We start from the raw sequence: 17990 nt of genomic DNA on the forward strand, positions 1-17990 counted from the left end.
GGTCCCTTTAAGATTGCCAGGAGAGTCAATCCCGTTACTTTTCGCCTGCACTTACCCAGATCCCTTAAGATCAATCCCACATTTCACATTTCCTTATTAAAACCTGTTGTTTTTTCTCCCCTTATCCCGGCAGGCAGACCTCCCCCTCCGCCCCGTGTCATCGGAGGCCAGTCGGCTTATACCGTCCACCGGATACTGGATTCCCGCCGGGTGCAGCGGTCCTGGCAGTATCTGGTGGACTGGGAAGGCTACGGTCCCGAGGAGCGCTCCTGGGTTCCTGCCAAGGACATACTGGACCCTGACCTCATTCGTCAGTTCAGGGTCCTCCACCCTGAGAAGGCTGGTAGGAACGTCAGGAGCCGTTCCTAGGGGGGGGATTCTGTCAGGTTTTGGCCAGGACTGTTTAGGTTTTGTTCACTAGATGTCCCCCTTGCACCTTTTTTGTACCTTTTGTTTTTCTTGCTCCAATTATTGTTTGCACCTGTAAGTCATTCCCTTGTTAGTATTTAAACCCTGTGTGTTCCTTAGTTCCTTGCTCAGTGTTTGTAAGTTAGCACCCAGCCCCAGCCCAAGCCTTGTTTTATATAGACTTTTCTCTTGTTGGATTTTCCAGAGGTTCTCTGGTTTTGTTCTTGTTTATTATTTGAGTAGTCTTTTGAGGTTTGTTTTTTCCCTGCTGTTTTCTACCACTTTGTGGATTTTTCGTTGTATTTTGGAGGATATCCATTTTTCATTAAACCACCATCTCTAGTACTGCTGTGTCTGCCTCATCTTCTGGGTTCTGCCAATTATTAAGTGACTGTTTCTCGCACCGGGTCCTGACACAATCAGAATTAAAATCTGAATTCCAATACTATTAGTTCTAACTGGTAGGTGGTCCATGTGTCGTAATGGCGTTATTATCTCGTTTTAAACTGGTTTTCAACCCGTCATATTACTAGATTGCAACCAACTGGCCTCCGTTACAACCAGACGTTTTGCAACAGAACTAAAAACTGTTTCTTACCTTTCGAGGGCTGTCCTGGGGGCAGTCTACCAGGGCTGGCAGCCTTAGTCCATCATGGCCAGCGGAATGGACATCTGTCTGGAACACTTGCTCTCCAACACTAGCTTGGAGGGTCCCAGCCTGGGATATAGGAACATAAGGAAATACATTTAACTTAAGCCCTCCATTATTATGCCCACTTTTCCAACTATAAATCATAACCTTAGAATTACAATCAGAATTAAAATCTGAATTCCAATACTATTAGTTCTAACTGGTAGGTGGTCCATGTGTCTTAATGGCGTTATTATCTCATTTTAAACTGGTTTTCAACCCGTCATATTACTAGATTGCAACCAACTGGCCTCCGTTACAACCAGACGTTTTGCAACAGAACTAAAAACTGTTTCTTACCTTTCGAGGCCTGTCCTGGGGGCAGTCTACCAGGGCTGGCAGGCTTAGTCCATCATGGCCAGCGGAATGGACATCTGTCTGGAACACTTGCTCTCCAACACTAGCTTGGAGGGTCCCAGCCTGGGATATAGGAACATAAGGAAATACATTTAACTTAAGCCCTCAATTAATTATGCCCACCTTTCCAACTATAAATCATATCAATCTGTTTTTACAGCATATAGGTTATACTACCAAGAAGATAGCCTCATTACATATCAAGAGAGTTATCCCCAGAATGAACAAACGTTTTTTTTATCACTTGTGAGACTTACTTTTAGAAGATTTATTCTCAACGGTTTATGATTTCTATCCATTGTGCTTTCAGTCACCCTTCAGATTGGACCTGACATTTTTTTTTATAAACAAATACATTTTAAAATACATTTCACTTTTTTTTTTACAACATCTTGGCCAATTTTGCTGTACTCACACAGAATTTTTCCTTTGTCCACTCAAAGTGATTTATTTGAACATGAGGATGACTGTCCTTTGCAAAGCATCACCTCAACTGAGCCAAAAGTAGCGCACTGAACGTTTTCTTGAGTTCGTTTACGTCACAGGCTTCTATTACGTCAACTACAAAAGCACAGAGCGACCACTCCGGGAAATTAATGCATTGTTTCTGATCACATTCGATATCTAAAAAATGTTTACAATGTAACCCAATTCACTTTGGTTCAGTGAGGTTTTATCGTATTTTATGGATAAATGTTGCCCTCTGTTGGTCATAACTGAAATAGTCAGAAATTAAAGTCGCGCCGTCATCAGTCTGCACACTCCCACTATTGGACTTTTAACAGCTACGGTTAACGTAACATCTATTTAGTGTCAATAATATGGACCAATCAAATGATTTTAATCAAATAAATCAAATCATTGGTGGGTTTGGTGAGGGAAGACAGATGTAGTAAGCTGATATGATCAGGGCAGGCACACATATTGCCCATGAATGAATAAATGTTTTAAGCCAGATGTCTATTTGTCCAAGACAGTCATTGTTATGCCTATGCCCAAAATGCCCCATATAGCTTCATGTCACACATCTATCATACTTTATACAAACTGGATGAATGCAGGCTGTTGGTTTATAAATGTTGTAAATAAATATGTGTATATTATGCACATTATTATTATTGTTATTATTGTTTCATTCACTTATCTTTTTGACCTGCACTGTTGGAGTTCAGATCTTAAGAATCTCACTGTACCCTGCAATTACATCTGCGACCCCTATGTATGTGACTAATAAACTCATCTAATCGAATGAAATCTATTTTAATTATTCAAATGTAACTCTTATTATGTCAATTGCAATTAGGTTAGGGCATTATTATAGCCTATACTGGCTATAATGACTGGCACAGTGAACATACTCATAACAATGATACTGTAGTAGACAGTAGACTGCAAATTGACTTTAAGAATCTATAGCATGCAGGTGGGTCTGTAAAAAAAACTCAACAAGAAGAAGATCAAAATAGCTGCAAGTTGTGTTTATTGAATTAAATGGGGTGTAATAAAATGAGTTGTGAGTAGGGGGTGTTGTCTCCCTCCCTCTTCTGTTGGCTTTGAGAGGTTTTTTTAGAAAATGGGTTGGGGGAGGTGGCAGCAGGGTTTACCCAAACTCGTCTTCTGCACAGTTACTTTTTGCATTTTTTTTTGCAGGGGAAGCAAAATAGTTTTGCCAGGGTGGCTGTGATCCGCGGGAGGAGAGCCTGTTTTTTCTTAGGCTCATCTGCAGCTACAATACCTGAACAGGTGACAGAGAACAGGGCATGAAATCAGGGTCGTGTTCATTAGGGTACACAGTAGCAAAATATTTTGAAACGTAAAACAAAAACAAGCATTTGTTATTGGCAAGTTCAAGAAAGTTCCTCCCTGTTTTAGTCCGTTGTCTTCCATTTAGTGGCTAATGAATAAGACCCTGATAACTTCATCATAGTCTCCCGTCCTTACATTACAATAGTGTGCTGAAGACAGATGCACATGCTGACTGACAGAAATGAGGACTTACTATCATTGCCAAGAGGAGACACCTTGTTCTTCTTCTGGTCCTTGTTATTTCCTCGCTTCTTCTTTCCTGACTTCCTCACTTCTTTCTTCATAGCCTCTTCCTTCTCTTTCTTCTTAGTAGAGAGAAACAGAAATGAGTTGATGCCTCACAATCAAACAGCCCAAATAACTAAACGATCTACTGGTTCTTGGCTGTCTCACCTGTGTGGAGGTGATGTCCTTGAGGTCTGTGGAGAGGGCGCTGCTGATGGGCTTGGTGCTTTCAGCAAGGTAGCTAATTACCTTGGACTTCTCAGTGATGGCTGAGCTTACACTGGTCTTTTCCAAACCAGTGCTGTCATCAGCCATCTCCTCTAGGTCCTCTTCTAGGGTTTCCCTCCAAGCCAGGAGCTCCTCGGTGAGGGTGACGTCACTCCTTGAGGAGGTTGAGGAGTGTGATCTCCCACTAGCACGGCTCCTCCTGGCTCCAAAATGGCCGTCGGAACTCCAGTTCTCGGAATAGTCATCTATGACTTGTGTGATGGTGTCCGCCATGCACCCGATGGCTCCCTCGCTACCAGAGCGTGCGGCACACAGTTGAGCCCGGTTGGAGTCCGAACGCAGGGACAATCTTTTAGCCGCAGTCTTCACGATGGCCTTCACCGCATCCTCCCCACTGAATTGGATGCTCTCCTCCAGGCCAAAGACGACAGAGATGTCAGCATTCTTCAGGGCATGCTGGACATCCACAAAGAGATCCTTCATCAGCCTGAAGGGGTCATTGGCCCTCCTTGTCTGGGGGGACTCTGAGGCCTCCAGTCGGCACATGATGCCATGGAGAATAAACTTCAGAGTCTGGGGGCTCATGACGGTGGCACAGGGAGTGCTGCGAAGGAGGATGTCCTCCTTGCCTTGCTCGATCATCGTGATAACCCAGGGCATCTCCCATTCCGGCTGTTGTTGCCTCTTCCAGACCTCATGTGGTGGATCCGTCTGGCAGCCTCCTGGGCACTCTCACAGGCGTCCCTGAACAACTCTGAGAAGATGCTGGAGAGCCTCTCTTCGGTCAGAGTGATGTCTGGATGGGTGTTTTCCAGGTTATCCTCACCAGAAAATAAGAGGTCGTCCTGGGCCCTTTTCAGGATGTTACTCACAGACAGATCTGCTATGCCCTGAAGCTCCTTGTCGGTCTCAGAAGGGGAAGGAAGGAATAAAAACTGTGTCACCAACACCCACCGGTTGTCTCCATTTTAGTAACTTTAGTGCTCTTCTTGATAGCTGGCAGGACACCTACAGAAAGAGGATCATAGACATTAGTTGATCCTTCCACCATATATCGTTTTAGAATTCTATCAATAAATCCAAGTATTTTGGAAGTGGAGATCAATACTCACTGTAACTGGTTGTTCGAGATAGAAGAGTTTGAGGCAGTGCCAACACACCAACTACTTGGCGGCTTAGTATTTTCACCCCTGCCTTAGCCTCCCTAGCCCTTCTAGCCTTGATAGCCTCTCTGGCCTTCTTTTCTGCCTTTGCTATATTGGCCTCTCGGCTGGGCCTGGGGCCTTGCGGGGGCTTTGGCACAAGGTTCTGAGACAAATAACAACAGTGGGGATATCATATCACCATAGAAACCACATTTTTCACCATAGGCATGATGGTACTGAGTGACATGTCACATAAGGGTTAACCTTAGAATTACAATCAGAATTCAAATCTGAATTCCAATACTATTAGTTCTAACTAATAGGTGGTCCATGTGTCGTAATGGCGTTATTATCTCGTTTTAAACTGGTTTTCAACCCGTCATATTACTAGATTGCAACCAACTAGCCTCCGTTACAACCAGACGTATTGCAACAGAACTAAAAGCTGTTTCTTACCTTTCGAGGGCTGTCCTGGGTGCAGTATACCAGGGCTGGCAGGCTTAGTCCATCATGGCCCGCGGAATGGACATCTGTCTGGAACACTTGCTCTCCAGCACTTGCTTGGAGGGTCCCAGCCTGGGGTATAGGAACATAAGGAAATACATTTAACTTAAGCCCTCCATTATTATGCCCACTTTTCCAACTATAAATCATAACCTTAGAATTACAATCAGAATTAAAATCTGAATTCCAATACTATTAGTTCTAACTGGTAGGTGGTCCATGTGTCTAAATGGCGTTATTATCTAATTTTAAACTGTTTTTCAACCCGTCATATTACTAGATTGCAACCAACTAGCCTCCGTTACAACCAGACGTTTTGCAACAGAACTAAAAGCAGGTTGGTTCCGAGAATTACATTTTAGGTCAATTTAGGCCCTAGAAATGTCTTGTTCGTTATTCATTTGAGCCAACGTTATTTCTGAATATTCACCTTGCATTTGAAACCCATTTCCCTTTATAGCACTTTGCTGTCACAACGTTTGAATGAGAGGCGGCGGCTGCCATTGTTTGTGCGGAGAGTGAGGCATGATTCCTTGTTCAACTTGATTGGATCGGGCAACTGGCTAACTACTGTAAACTGAGTTACTGGGTGGTCGCTGGTCCAATCCTTGTTTCTAGCTAGGTAAATTGTAATGATTATGTGCCAAATGTATTCGCTTCCCATTTTGCGTTCTGTCCAACTTTGGCGGTGTGAGTGCGGCCTGCTACTAGCATTATTAACAGCCTAGCCGTTACCTAGCTTGTCTTGTTTTGCACGCTTTGTACAAAATAATAAAATGCAGTACTACAGGATATTTCTTAACGTAGCTCTTTATTAGCTAGCTATAACTGGCATGTTAACGTATCGCCAACCAGGATCAAAACGACCATCACCTAACCATTTGGGTGGTCTTAACCAATCATAGCACAGTATGATATGGCGGTAAAATGCATCCAATTACAATTCAGTATGTTTACACATATGAATATTACATCCCCCTTCTTTTAAAACAAAAGAAAAATGTTTACATATTCTAAGCATTTCTTTTGAAAACATGCTCTGCAGTTTGAACTCAAGGTAAGTAACCATTTATATTGCATACTATACCAACTGAATCAACATAGACTCTGAAACAATAATCCAACATACTGTTAATTTTCAAAAAAGGGATTCTCAGCAACTCAGCTTTCACTGTAGAAATAACATCTTAACATTTCAAACAAATACAATACCAAAGCATTTCAAGTGAACTTTCAATAACAAGTTTACAGTCTGGAACTCTTTTAGGGCAGCGATCCGCCTACACCCTTTGACATTTCACAGGTCTAGGAAAGCTCTGGGCTTGACCTCTCTTCCTGACCTTGTGCGATATGATGCTGAGCATGCTTCTGTGTCAGTCAACAGTTCTTGTGGTGTTGCAGGTAAGTATGGTGTATGTTGTGCTGTGTGTGTGTTTAGTCCATCACGTTCTCTTTCAGGGGAACAGTTCATCTCATCAGTGTGTTGTTCTTTTGTGTTCAGTAGGTGACGACGATTGCGGCGGTACACCGCTCCTTCTGCGGTGCGGACGTGATATGAACGTTCAGTGTCAGCTGGCTGGATGACGACTGCTGGCTTCCAGAGGCCATGCTCCTGGATTCTAACTGACTCTCCGTCGATCAGTGGTGGCAGTGGTCTAGCTGACCTGTCGTAGTATCGCTTTTGTTGTTGTTGTCTCTGTGCACGTTTTTCATGCATTTCCTTGTAGCTGACGACCTCAGGTTGTAGCTGCTGGTTGGTGCTGGGAAGAATTGAGCGAAGTCTGTGGCTCATCAACAGCTGGGCTGGCGATTTGAAGTTGTCAACTGGAGTGTTGCGGTATTCAAGGAGACTGAGGTAGGGGTCTCTCTTGTCTGCTTTTGCTTTATCCATGAGTGATTTAGCAATCTGCACAGATTTTTCAGCAAGGCCATTACTTTGAGGGTAATGCGGGCTTGTGGTGACGTGTAAACTCCCATGCTTTTGTGAACGATTCAAACTCATTTGATTTGTAACAGGGCCCATTGTCAGATATTAAAGTCTCTACAATGCCATGCTGCAGATGCAGCTGCAGATGTGGTGCTGTGAAGCTTGTCGAGTTCGAAGTATCTGCTGTAGTAGTCCACTGTTACGATGTAGTCCTCGTTGTTCCAGGTAAACAGATCGGTTGCCACGACCTGCCAGGGTCGGTCTGGGATACAGTGAGGTAACCTTGGCTCTTTGGTGTTTGAGGGGCGTCGTTCAAGACATATGGCGCATTTACCAACAATGTCCTCTATTTGTTTGCACATTCCGGGCCAAAACAAAATGTCCCGTGCTCTCTGTTTGCACTTTTCCATGCCCATGTGTCCAGCATGGATCTTTGTCAAAATCTCTTCTCTGAGACTGGTAGGAATAATGATTTTCTCTCCTTTGAAAATTATTCCGTTGATCTGTGATAGTTCATCACGATGGTTCCAGAATTCTGAGACGCTCTGAGGGCATTTTCTCCTCCATTTTCTCCTCTCCTCAGGCCATCCATCCTGTATGACTTTCCTCAGCTGTGTGAGTTGTGAGTCCTTTTCTGTTTCTGCTTGGATCTCCTTCAGTTTTATGTCACTAACTGATAAGTTGCTGTACACAGTGTGCACTTGCATGTCCATGCCTTCACTGAGGCTGCTGTCCTTATAGGTAAGAAACTTCCTGGCGAGTGTGTCTGCGACAGGGATGTCTTTGCCTGGACGGTGAGTGATTGTGAACTCGTATTTTTGTAGTTGAAGTATCATTCTCTGTAGCCTTGGCGGGGCTGCGGCTAGTGGTTTCCTCATGATTGACTCAAGGGGCTTGTGGTCGGATTCCACAATGACTTGTCGTCCATATATGTACTGATGGAAACGTTTACTTTCCGAACAGAATGGCGTAGAGCTCCTTTTCAATTTGAGCGTAGTTGATTTCACAGTCTGTAAGAGATTTGGAAGCGTAGCCGATGGGCTTTCCTTCTTGCAGTAGCACGGCACCTAGTCCATACTTCGACGCGTCCACTTGGAGTCTGAGCTCTTTGTCGGGGTCGTAGTAGGCAAGGATTGGTCCTGGTTCTCTCGTGATCAAGTCTTTCACATTCTGGAAAGCAATGTCGTGTTGCTTGTCCCAGAGAAACTCACTGGACTGCTTTAGCAGTTGACGCAGGGGTGCATTAGCATTGGAGAGGCTGGGTGCGAACTTGGCTAAGTAGTTGACCATGCCAAGCACTGTTTCCAGCTCTGCACGGTTCTTTGGTGGCTCCATTTCTTTTATGGCTAAGATCTTCTGTGGAACTGGCTTGATTCCAGTCGCTGTAAGAAGATGTCCGAAGTAGCTGACCTCTGTAGCGCCGACTGTGCTCTTCTCGGGGTTGAGCCGGACTCCTCTCTCACGGGACCTTTGCAGCATCGCGCGGAGGTTTTCGGTCGTGCTCCTCTTTGGTTCGACCATAGACAAGGATGTCGTCCACAATTGCCACAACTCCGTCGAGGCCTTCGTACACTTCGTCGATCTTTCGCTGAAACTCGTTTTGGGCTGAGATAATCCCAAAAGGCAGGCGACGGAACCTGTAGCGTCCAAACGGTGTGTTGAATGTTGTGAGCTTAGATGACTCTTCTGTGAGCTTGATAGCCCAGTAGCCTGATCTAGCGTCCATGACACTGAAGTAGCGTGCTCCCGCTAGCTTGTGTGTGATGCCATCTAGCGTCGGTAAAGGATAATGGGGGCGTTTGATAGCCTTGTTCAAATCTCTTGGGTCGAGACATACTCTGAGCTTGCCTGTGCGTGGTTTCTCCACCACCACTAAGGCGTTTACCCAGTGTGGGGTTCTTTAAGGTTTTTAGCATGCTTGCTTAACTAACTATAAACAAGAAAATATCCTATGTATTAAAGTTTGAATTTATGACTCATGTGAACCTGCATTGTACAATATTCTCAGAAGCCTGACTGTTAGAGAATGTGTGTGTATGCAACATTGTACAAGGGCATAAGATATGAACAAGCAGTGTGAAATGTGTGTGCGCCGTACTGTGTGACCAAAACTTTGCTAATCTTACAGAGACACAGGAGGGGTGTAGAGGAAGGGGGGTTAATCAGGAGACTGCTGACTATGGTGTACAATAGACAATAATAGATAAACTATACACACAAAGATCATCTGTGAAGTTCTGAATTATGCACTATAACCCAATACTATAACACATGTGATTGAATATTAGTAACTGTTGGCCTGGGAGACTGGGTGTCTGTGTGTGTGTGTGTGCTGAAAGTAACAGTTAGCCCCAGATAAGTGTGCTGGGAAGCTTTGGTTAGCCTTGAGCGAGAACAGTGGCCATTGTATACAGGTGCGAATAGCTCAGACAATATTGCAGAGCTGTCTGACCTCAGTCTCTGGGGTGAAGGAGCGTAATCTACACAGCAACAGCGTCGGGACATCACATGCGCTAAGGGGCCAGGACTGGCTTAAAGCGCCAACACCAACGATAGGCTGGGTAAGTCTAAACCACGCCCAGTCTCTACTCTGACAGGCCGGCTCGGAAGTGGGAACTATCTCTGTCATGAGTATTTATTATAATGTCTTTGTCAGTAACAAGTGTCTTCTCTGTTTTCATCCTGCGTGATGTTACAGTGAACCCGTATATACGGAAATTGCATTTGCCATTTATTACTTAGTTAATAAAAAGTACATAGCATACAATTAGTGACTCATTGTCATACTTGTCCTTATACCAGATTGAATTGACGCAACCCTAACACCAGTCAGTCGGTTCTGCACGGAGAGCAAGCAGAATCTTTCTCGGTGGGTAGACCACAGGGGTTGCGTCTGGGTCAAGGTGAATGGTACATTCTCCTGGGAATAATCCTATTCCTGTAAAAACATCAGCAAACTCCTCCAGTACATTGTCTGTCTCTACTGGTGCTGTCACTGATAAAACTAGCTTGATGAGGTCCATGTCTAAACATGCTTTAAGACCTAGCACTGCAGGTGCTCTAGTGTCAACAACATAAAAGTTTAACATCATGTCACTTTCCTTGTATTTGCATTTGAAAGTGCATGTGCCTTTTACTGGGAGCTGTTCACCACCATAACAAGTCAGTCTGCGCGTGGTGGGCTGTAGCTCGCACTCAGATGTCTGTGTCACTGAATCAATAAACAGTTCATCAGCGTTTGACTCTTTTGATTGACATTTCATCTTCACTCATAGTGTGTACTGTTTTTCCACGGTAAGCTCTGCACACTTTTGCAAAGTGATTCCATTTTCCACATTTAGTACACTGTTTGCCTTTAGCTGGGCAATTTCCTTGTTCGCCATGCACTTTGTATCCACAATATCCACATGTTTTGGGGCGTTTTGAGTCTGTGTCGCTCTGTTTTGGAGTTATGTTTCGCTCTGTTCTAAAACGCGCTCTCTGCTCACCGGAGGTGTGCTTTGACGTCTGCCTGACTGCGTGCACTGCTTGTTCACGTGATGCGCTCGTGCTACCGCGCGAAATGGTTTTCATCTGAGCCTGCGCTAGCTCGTGAGATCTGGTTATGTCGATAGCTTTGTCCAGCGTTACCTCAGACCCAACATTCAAAAGTTTCTCTCTCACTCGCGGTGAGTGTATTCCAAATACAATACGGTCCCTGACCATCTCATCCTTGTTTACATCATCACAGTCTTTCACAAGCAGACGCAGCTCTGTCACAAACTGTTCAAAAGACTCGCTAGCTCCCTGTACTTTCTCATGGAATTTGTACCTAGCGAATATCGTATTGGTCTTCGGCACAACATATGCTTCAAAACGATCGTGGTATGTTTTCAGTACCTTTGATTCAGCCTCGGTAAGTGTCCATGTGTTGTAAATATCTCTCCCTTTTTCACCGATCCAGAGGAGCTGCACTTTAACCCTTCTCCTTTGTCCCTCAGAGGACCCGTGAACATCAGCTCCACATGCTGTTTGAACTTAAACCATGCATCAGGTAAGTTTGTAGACTCCCAGTCCATTCGAGGTGAAGGAACTCCAGAAAAATCCATATTTTAAGACCTTTTACTCTGACACCATGTCTTGTTTTACACGCTTTGTACAAAATAATAAAATGCAGTACTACAGGATATTTCTTAACGTAGCTCTTTATTAGCTAGCTATAACTGGCATGTTAACGTATCGCCAACCAGGATCAAAACGACCATCACCTAACCATTTGGGTGGTCTTAACCAATCATAGCACAGTATGATATGGCGGTAAAATGCATCCAATTACAATTCAGTATGTTTACACGTATGAATATTACATAGCTAATGCTATGTAGGAATACACGTTAGACGAGTGTTTCCCAAACTCGACGGGGGACATGCACCCCTTGGAGTCCCGAGGACCGAATATGGGAAAACCCTGTGTTAGACGGGATTGGAATCCTGTCTTAGACTGAATTGGAATCCTGTCTTAGACTGAATTGGAATCCTCATTTAATATAACTAAGGTTAGATGGTGAGGAATTTTACAAAGATTATTGAATTGCCATTTCAATTAACCTTATGAATTTACTGTATTGTTGATACAGCCCTCCCAAGCTAGTCTCCAGTCTTTCCTAGCTTCAACTAATGCAAGTACCCCTTCTCTAGAATGGCAGAGAACGACGTTGACAACGAGCTGTTGGACTATGAAGAGGATGAGGAGCCTCAGGTTGCCTTGGAGACCGCCACACCTGCGGGCAAGAAGGAGGTAAAGGGCTCTTACGTCTCCATCCACAGCTCCTGCTTCCGAGACTTCCTGCTCAAACCAGAGCTGCTCCGCGCCATTGTTGACTGGCTTTGAACATCCCTCTGAAGGTGAGTCTCACAGGCACTGCCCACCTTCAACCAAGGACTGTTTTTGACTTTGTCCATTCTGTGTATGTCAAATGGCACCCTATTCCTGATATAGTGTACCACTATTGAGCTGGGCCGATAGGGCTTTGTTCAAAACTAGTGCTGTGTGTGTCTGGGCCCTGGTCGAAAGTAATCCACTATATATAGGTTGTTATTTGGGACTCGGACTATGAGTTATACATGCATGCCCCTTCAAGCATCACATCATACTTAAACTGGTCACCTCTGTATACCTGTCGCAAGACCCACTGGTTGATGCTTATTTATAAAACCTTCTTAGGCCTCACTCCCCCTCCCCTATCTGAGATATCTATTGCAGCCCTCATCCTCCACATGCAACACCTGTTCTGCCAGTCACATTCTGTTAAAGGTCCCCAAAGCGCACGCATCCCTGGGTCGCTCCTCTCTTCAGTTTTCTGCAGCTAGTGACTGGAACGAGCTGCAACAAACACTCAAACTGTACAGTTTTATCTCAATCTCTTCATTCAAAGACTCAATCATGGACACTCTTACAAAGCAGCCACAACTGTCAGTGTGATGTATTGTTGTCTCTACCTTCTTGCCCTTTGTGCTGTTGTCTGTGCCCAATGTTTGTACCATGTTTTGTGCTGCTACCATGCTGTGTTGTCATGTGTTGATGCCTTGCTATGTTCTTGTCTTAGGTCTCTCTTTATGTAGTGATGTGTGTATTGTCCTATTTAAAAAAAAAAAAAAAAAATTAATCCCAGGCCCCAATCCCCGCAGGAGGCCTTTTGGTAGGCCGTCATTGTAAATAAGAATTTGTTCTTAACTAACTTCCCTAGTTACGTTTCTGTCTTTCAGTCCAACACGAGTGCATCCCACAGGCCATCCTGGGCATGGACATCCTGTGCCAGGCCAAGTCTGGTATGGGCAAGACGGCTGTGTTTGTACTGGCCACCCTGCAGCAGATTGAGCCTGTGGACGGGCAGGTGAGTGGTTGAATAATTAAATTAATCTCTACATTGTGGAAGCAGCAACTGAATTGCTGTTACATTGAAGCCTAGACCTCCTGTACTAAAAATAGCTTTCAATGGAGAATCCATTGAGTGCTTTGTAGTTTAGGAATATGCTTAATCTGAAACTGGGGATACTTGCATAAGAAAGTGTTTACTTCTAATCTCCAACTTTATTTAACCTTTTATTTGGACTAGGCACGTCAGTTAAGAACAAATTCTTATTTACAATGACGGCCTACCCCGGCCAAACCGTAATGACGCTGGGCCAATTGCAGTCTGAATTTGTTCTCCTTTTAATCTCACTGTTTACACAGCTTTTCTATCCTATTGGATAATCTTGTGTGCTTTTTGTTTCTCTGCTGTCCAGAGAGCTCTGTATTAAACATCCTCCCATACCTCTCTCTCTGTCTACCAGGTGTCTGTGCTGGTGATGTGCCACACACGAGAGCTGGCCTTCCAGATCAGCAAAGAGTATGAGCGCTTCTCCAAGTACATGCCCACTGTCAAGGCAGCCGTGTTCTTCGGGGGCCTGTCCATCAAGAAGGACGAGGACGTGCTGAAGAAGAATTGCCCCCACATTGTGGTGGGAACACCCGGCCGCATCCTGGCCCTCATCCGCAACAAGACCCTCAACCTGAAGAACGTGAAGCACTTTGTCCTGGACGAGTGTGACAAGATGCTGGAGCAGCTGGGTGAGTAGGACAGGGGGGCTGATGCCAGATGTGAGTGTCGGGAGCAAGGAGTAAGTTGAAATGTCACAGATGAATGGTCAATTTAAAACATGTGTTCCAATGTACCTACTAGCATACCACTTACAATGCACTTCTAATACACTGTCATACTAAGTAGTAGTGGATCTTGGAACAGAATGTGATAGAGGGTGTGACTTAAGTAAGGATTTAGCCAAAACATAGGAAAGTATTTACATTTTATGTAGTCCTCGGATATCAGGCTGAGTGGGTTGACTTTTTTTGTGACGGCCATATTTTCCTATCGTCTCTACCTCAGACATGAGGCGTGATGTTCAGGACATCTTCAGGCTCACACCCCACGAGAAGCAGTGCATGATGTTCAGCGCCACCCTAAGCAAAGAGATCCGCCCTGTCTGCCGCAAGTTCATGCAGGATGTACGTTGGAAGGGGTTCTCATAACTCGTGGTTATGTACATGTTCTGAAACTTAAAGTAGCAGTTTTACACACACACACACACACACACACACACAAAGATTAACCCATCTCCCTAAATTGCACTTTGAAGAGGCAATCGGCAGGCCTCTTTAGCGTCCTAGGTTTTCATAACTGTGACCTTAATTGCCTACCGTCTGTAAGCTGTTAGTGTCTTAAAGACCGTTCCACAGGTTCATGCTCATTAATTGTTTATGGTTCATTGAACAAGCATGGGAAACAGTGTTTAAACCCTTTACAATGAAGATCTGTGAAGGTATTTGGATTTTTACGAATTATCTTTGAAAGACAGGGTCCTGAAAAAGGGACATTTCTTTTTTTGCTGAGTTCATCTACATTCATTATATCGGTCCAAGGCCCTGTACAGCAGATGTTAACTAGAACCGAGATGAATCTAATGAATAAGTTGCTTTGACGGTAAGCTTGAATGAAGACCAGACACATTTGGGCTAATTAGAATTATCATGTCATCCGGTGAAGCTCCCTCAGAATACCCAAGTTCCCTAAACGCAACCACATTTAGAACAAGAATTGCTTCCTGAATTCCTAGTTTAGCTATAAGCGCCCTCCTGATAATCACGTTTCCATGAATACCAAGGGGAACATGGCTTTAAAATACACATTTCCACCATCCTCCCTCCAAAGGAATTGCGATGTGACTAATAATTTATTCTGCAATGGTAGTGAGTGTATTGTCGGAGGGGGGCTAGGCCGATTTGACCCTGATCAGGTCTGTGATTCAATAAGATACAGATTAAAAGGATCACCAGCACTGCTGCGTTAACCTCAAATGGACTACAAACAGATTAAACTATGTACACTTACATAACCCCGGATGCCCTTGCATTTGCCTAGGCATTAACAGAAAATATACACATAAACGATACACGGGATGTCCATGGGATTGGTTTAAGCCTCACTTTTCCAAAGTAGATGAACCAACCAGATCCCCTTTTCTGGGGCACTGATCGAAACATTGTGTCACCAGTTGATTGTGTGTTCATTCAGCTCTATATTAACGCCATATGAAACCTCCCTCTGGGGTTAACCTTAGCATGCCTTCACTAGCAAAAAGAATACATCTGAAGGACAAATAACCTGCGTTGTATAGGCTACAAAGAACTCTCTGAGGATGTAATTACGTAGGCTTTTGCCTGTTTCGGTTTGTGTGATGGCACTTGCAGGGGAAGCAAAATAGTTTTGCCAGGGCGGCTGTGATCCGCGGGAGGAGAGCCTGTTTTTTCTTAGGCTCATCTGCAGCTACAATACCTGAACAGGTGACAGAGAACAGGGCATGAAATCAGGGTCGTGTTCATTAGGGTACACAGTAGCAAAATATTTTGAAACGGAAAACAAAAACAAGCATTTGTTATTGGCAAGTTCAAGAAAGTTCCTCCCTGTTTTAGTCCGTTGTCTTCCATTTAGTGGCTAATGAATAAGACCCTGATAACTTCATCATAGTCTCCCGTCCTTACATTACAATAGTGTGCTGAAGACAGATGCACATGCTGACTGACAGAAATTAGGACTTACTATCATTGCCAAGAGGAGACACCTTGTTCTTCTTCTGGTCCTTGTTATTTCCTCGCTTCTTCTTTCCTGACTTCCTCACTTCTTTCTTCATAGCCTCTTCCTTCTCTTTCTTCTTAGTAGAGAGAGAAACAGAAATGAGTCGATGCCTCACAATCAAACAGCCCAAATAACTAAACGATCTACTGGTTCTTGGCTGTCTCACCTGTGTGGAGGTGATGTCCTTGAGGTCTGTGGAGAGGACGCTGCTGATGGGCTTGGTGCTTTCAGAAAGGTAGATAATTACCTGGGACTTCTCAGAGATGGCTGAGCTTACACTGGTCTTTTCCAAACCAGTGCTGTCATCAGCCATCTCCTCTAGGTCCTCTTCTAGGGTTTCCCTCCAAGCCAGGAGTTCCTCAGTGAGGGTGACGTCACTCCTTGAGGAGGTTGAGGAGTGTGATCTCCCACTAGCACGGCTCCTCCTGGCTCCAAAATGGCCGTCGGAACTCCAGTTCTCGGAATAGTCATCTATGACTTGTGTGATGGTGTCCGCCATGCACCCGATGGCTCCCTCGCTACCAGAGCGTGCGGCACGCAGTTGAGCCCGGTTGGAGTCCGAACGCAGGGACAATCTTTTAGCCGCAGTCTTCACGATGGCCTTCACCGCATCCTCCCCACTGAATTGGATGCTCTCCTCCAGGCCAAAGACGACAGAGATGTCAGCATTCTTCAGGGCATGCTGGACCTCCACAAAGAGATCCTTCATCAGCCTGAAGGGGTCATTGGCCCTCCTTGTCTGGGGGGACTCTGAGGCCTCCAGTCGGCACATGATGCCATGGAGAATAAACTTCAGAGTCTGGGGGCTCATGACGGTGGCACAGGGAGTGCTGCGAAGGAGGATGTCCTCCTTGCCTGGTAGGAGGGAGGGAATCTTCTCCAGGGAGTCCTGCCTGTTCTTGGTGGGCATCAGGGAGCTGTCACTCATCTCGGAGACCTCAGCTCCCCCCACCTCTTCTTCCAGGGTCTGGGAAGGAGCTGCCCGTGCTGCATGGGTGGTCGTCATCATTATCTCCCCATCAGGTGTCAAGGGACATAGGGGTTCTGAAACAGAAGACAGTCAGAATTACCACCGAACAAGCTAGTAACCACGGAAACAATTCTATTTAAGTTGTATAATCAGGAACAAACACTGTGTCACCAACACCCACCTGTTGTCTCCATTTTAGTAACTTTAGTGCCCTTCTTGATAGCTGGCAGGACACCTACAGAAAGAGGATCATAGACATTAGTTGATCCTTCCACCATATATCGTTTTAGAATTCTATCAATAAATCCAAGTATTTTGGAAGTGGAGATCAATACTCACTGTAACTGGTTGTTCGAGATAGAAGAGTTTGAGGCAGTGCCAACACACCAACTACTTGGCGGCTTAGTTTTTTCACCCCTGCCTTAGCCTCCCTAGCCCTTCTTGCCTTGATAGCCTCTCTGGCCTTCTTTTCTGCCTTTGCTATATTGGTCTCTCGGCTGGGCCTGGGGCCTTGCGGGGGCTTCGGCACAAGGTTCTGAGACAAATAACAACAGTGGGGAAATCATATCACCATAGAAACCACATTTTTCACCATAGGCATGATGGTACTGAGTGACATGTCACATAAGGCTTAACCTTAGAATTACAATCAGAATTAAAATCTGAATTCCAATACTATTAGTTCTAACTGGTAAGTGGTCTATGTGTCTTAATGGCGTTATTATCTCGTTTTAAACTGGTTTTCAACCCGTCATATTACTAGATTGCAACCAACTAGCCTCCGTTACAACCAGACGTTTTGCAACAGAACTAAAAGCTGTTTCTTACCTTTCGAGGGCTGTCCTGAGGGCAGTATACCAGGGCTGGCAGGCTTAGTCCATCATGGCTAGCGGAATGGACATCTGTCTGGAACACTTGCTCTCCAGCACTAGCTTGGAGTGTCCCAGCCTGGGGTATAGGAACATAAGGAAATACATTTAACTTAAGCCCTGCATTATTATGCCCACTTTTCCAACTATAAATCATAACCTTAGAATTACAATCATAATTAAAATCTGAATTCCAATACTATTAG

General features: G+C 44.7%; 2 protein-coding genes and 1 pseudogene across 6 annotated transcripts; 1 reads left to right on the forward strand and 2 right to left on the reverse strand.

Annotated features, from left to right (window-relative positions):
- Positions 1 to 1761: 1761 nt before the first annotated feature.
- LOC139568476 (uncharacterized) lies at positions 1762 to 11800 on the reverse strand. 4 transcript variants are annotated; one of them, XM_071390316.1, is made up of 6 exons: positions 11171 to 11793; positions 5317 to 5436; positions 4828 to 5023; positions 3656 to 4723; positions 3456 to 3564; positions 1762 to 3191 (listed from the first exon to the last, which is right to left on the reverse strand). In XM_071390316.1, the coding sequence occupies exons 4-6, from the start codon at positions 4373 to 4375 to the stop codon at positions 3082 to 3084; spliced, it is 939 nt and encodes a 312-aa protein (XP_071246417.1). In that variant the 5' UTR covers positions 4376 to 4723; positions 4828 to 5023; positions 5317 to 5436; positions 11171 to 11793; the 3' UTR covers positions 1762 to 3081. The 4 variants fall into 4 exon arrangements, with proteins under 4 accessions (XP_071246417.1, XP_071246418.1, XP_071246419.1 ...); XM_071390317.1 differs by lacking the exon at positions 4828 to 5023; XM_071390319.1 differs by having other exon boundaries at positions 3105 to 3564; positions 11171 to 11800.
- Positions 11801 to 11939: 139 nt separating this feature from the next.
- On the forward strand, positions 11940 to 14377 carry LOC139568478 (ATP-dependent RNA helicase DDX39A-like; annotated as a pseudogene).
- Positions 14378 to 14470: 93 nt separating this feature from the next.
- LOC139568475 (uncharacterized) lies at positions 14471 to 17667 on the reverse strand. Of its 2 annotated transcripts, XM_071390315.1 has the most exons (5): positions 17255 to 17667; positions 17097 to 17150; positions 16112 to 16989; positions 15910 to 16018; positions 14471 to 15645 (listed from the first exon to the last, which is right to left on the reverse strand). In XM_071390315.1, exons 2-5 carry the CDS (start codon positions 17107 to 17109, stop codon positions 15515 to 15517), a joined length of 1131 nt encoding a protein of 376 aa, XP_071246416.1. In that variant the 5' UTR covers positions 17110 to 17150; positions 17255 to 17667; the 3' UTR covers positions 14471 to 15514. The 2 variants fall into 2 exon arrangements, with proteins under 2 accessions (XP_071246416.1, XP_071246415.1); XM_071390314.1 differs by lacking the exon at positions 17255 to 17667 and having other exon boundaries at positions 17097 to 17200.
- Positions 17668 to 17990: the final 323 nt, after the last annotated feature.

This window comes from Salvelinus alpinus, chromosome 2 (assembly GCF_045679555.1).
Source record: "Salvelinus alpinus chromosome 2, SLU_Salpinus.1, whole genome shotgun sequence".
Classification (NCBI taxonomy): Eukaryota; Metazoa; Chordata; class Actinopteri; order Salmoniformes; family Salmonidae; genus Salvelinus; species Salvelinus alpinus.

What these genes read in the sequence shown, in the direction of transcription:
- LOC139568476 (XM_071390317.1), bottom strand. Translation starts at nt 4,375, where the DNA reads ATGCCCTGGGTTATCACGATGATCGAGCAAGGCAAGGAGGACATCCTC. An exon ending in AGGACATCACCTCCACACAG is followed by an intron (nt 3,565 to 3,655) that starts GTGAGACAGCCA and finishes TCTACTAAGAAG; the next exon opens with AAAGAGAAGGAAGAGGCTAT. An exon ending in GTCTCCTCTTGGCAATGATA is followed by an intron (nt 3,192 to 3,455) that starts GTAAGTCCTCAT and finishes TCACCTGTTCAG; the next exon opens with GTATTGTAGCTGCAGATGAG.
- LOC139568475 (XM_071390314.1), bottom strand. Translation starts at nt 17,193, where the DNA reads ATGGTGGAAGGATCAACTAATGTCTATGATCCTCTTTCTGTAGGTGTC. An exon ending in TACTAAAATGGAGACAACAG is followed by an intron (nt 16,990 to 17,096) that starts GTGGGTGTTGGT and finishes CTTCTGTTTCAG; the next exon opens with AACCCCTATGTCCCTTGACA. An exon ending in GTCTCCTCTTGGCAATGATA is followed by an intron (nt 15,646 to 15,909) that starts GTAAGTCCTAAT and finishes TCACCTGTTCAG; the next exon opens with GTATTGTAGCTGCAGATGAG.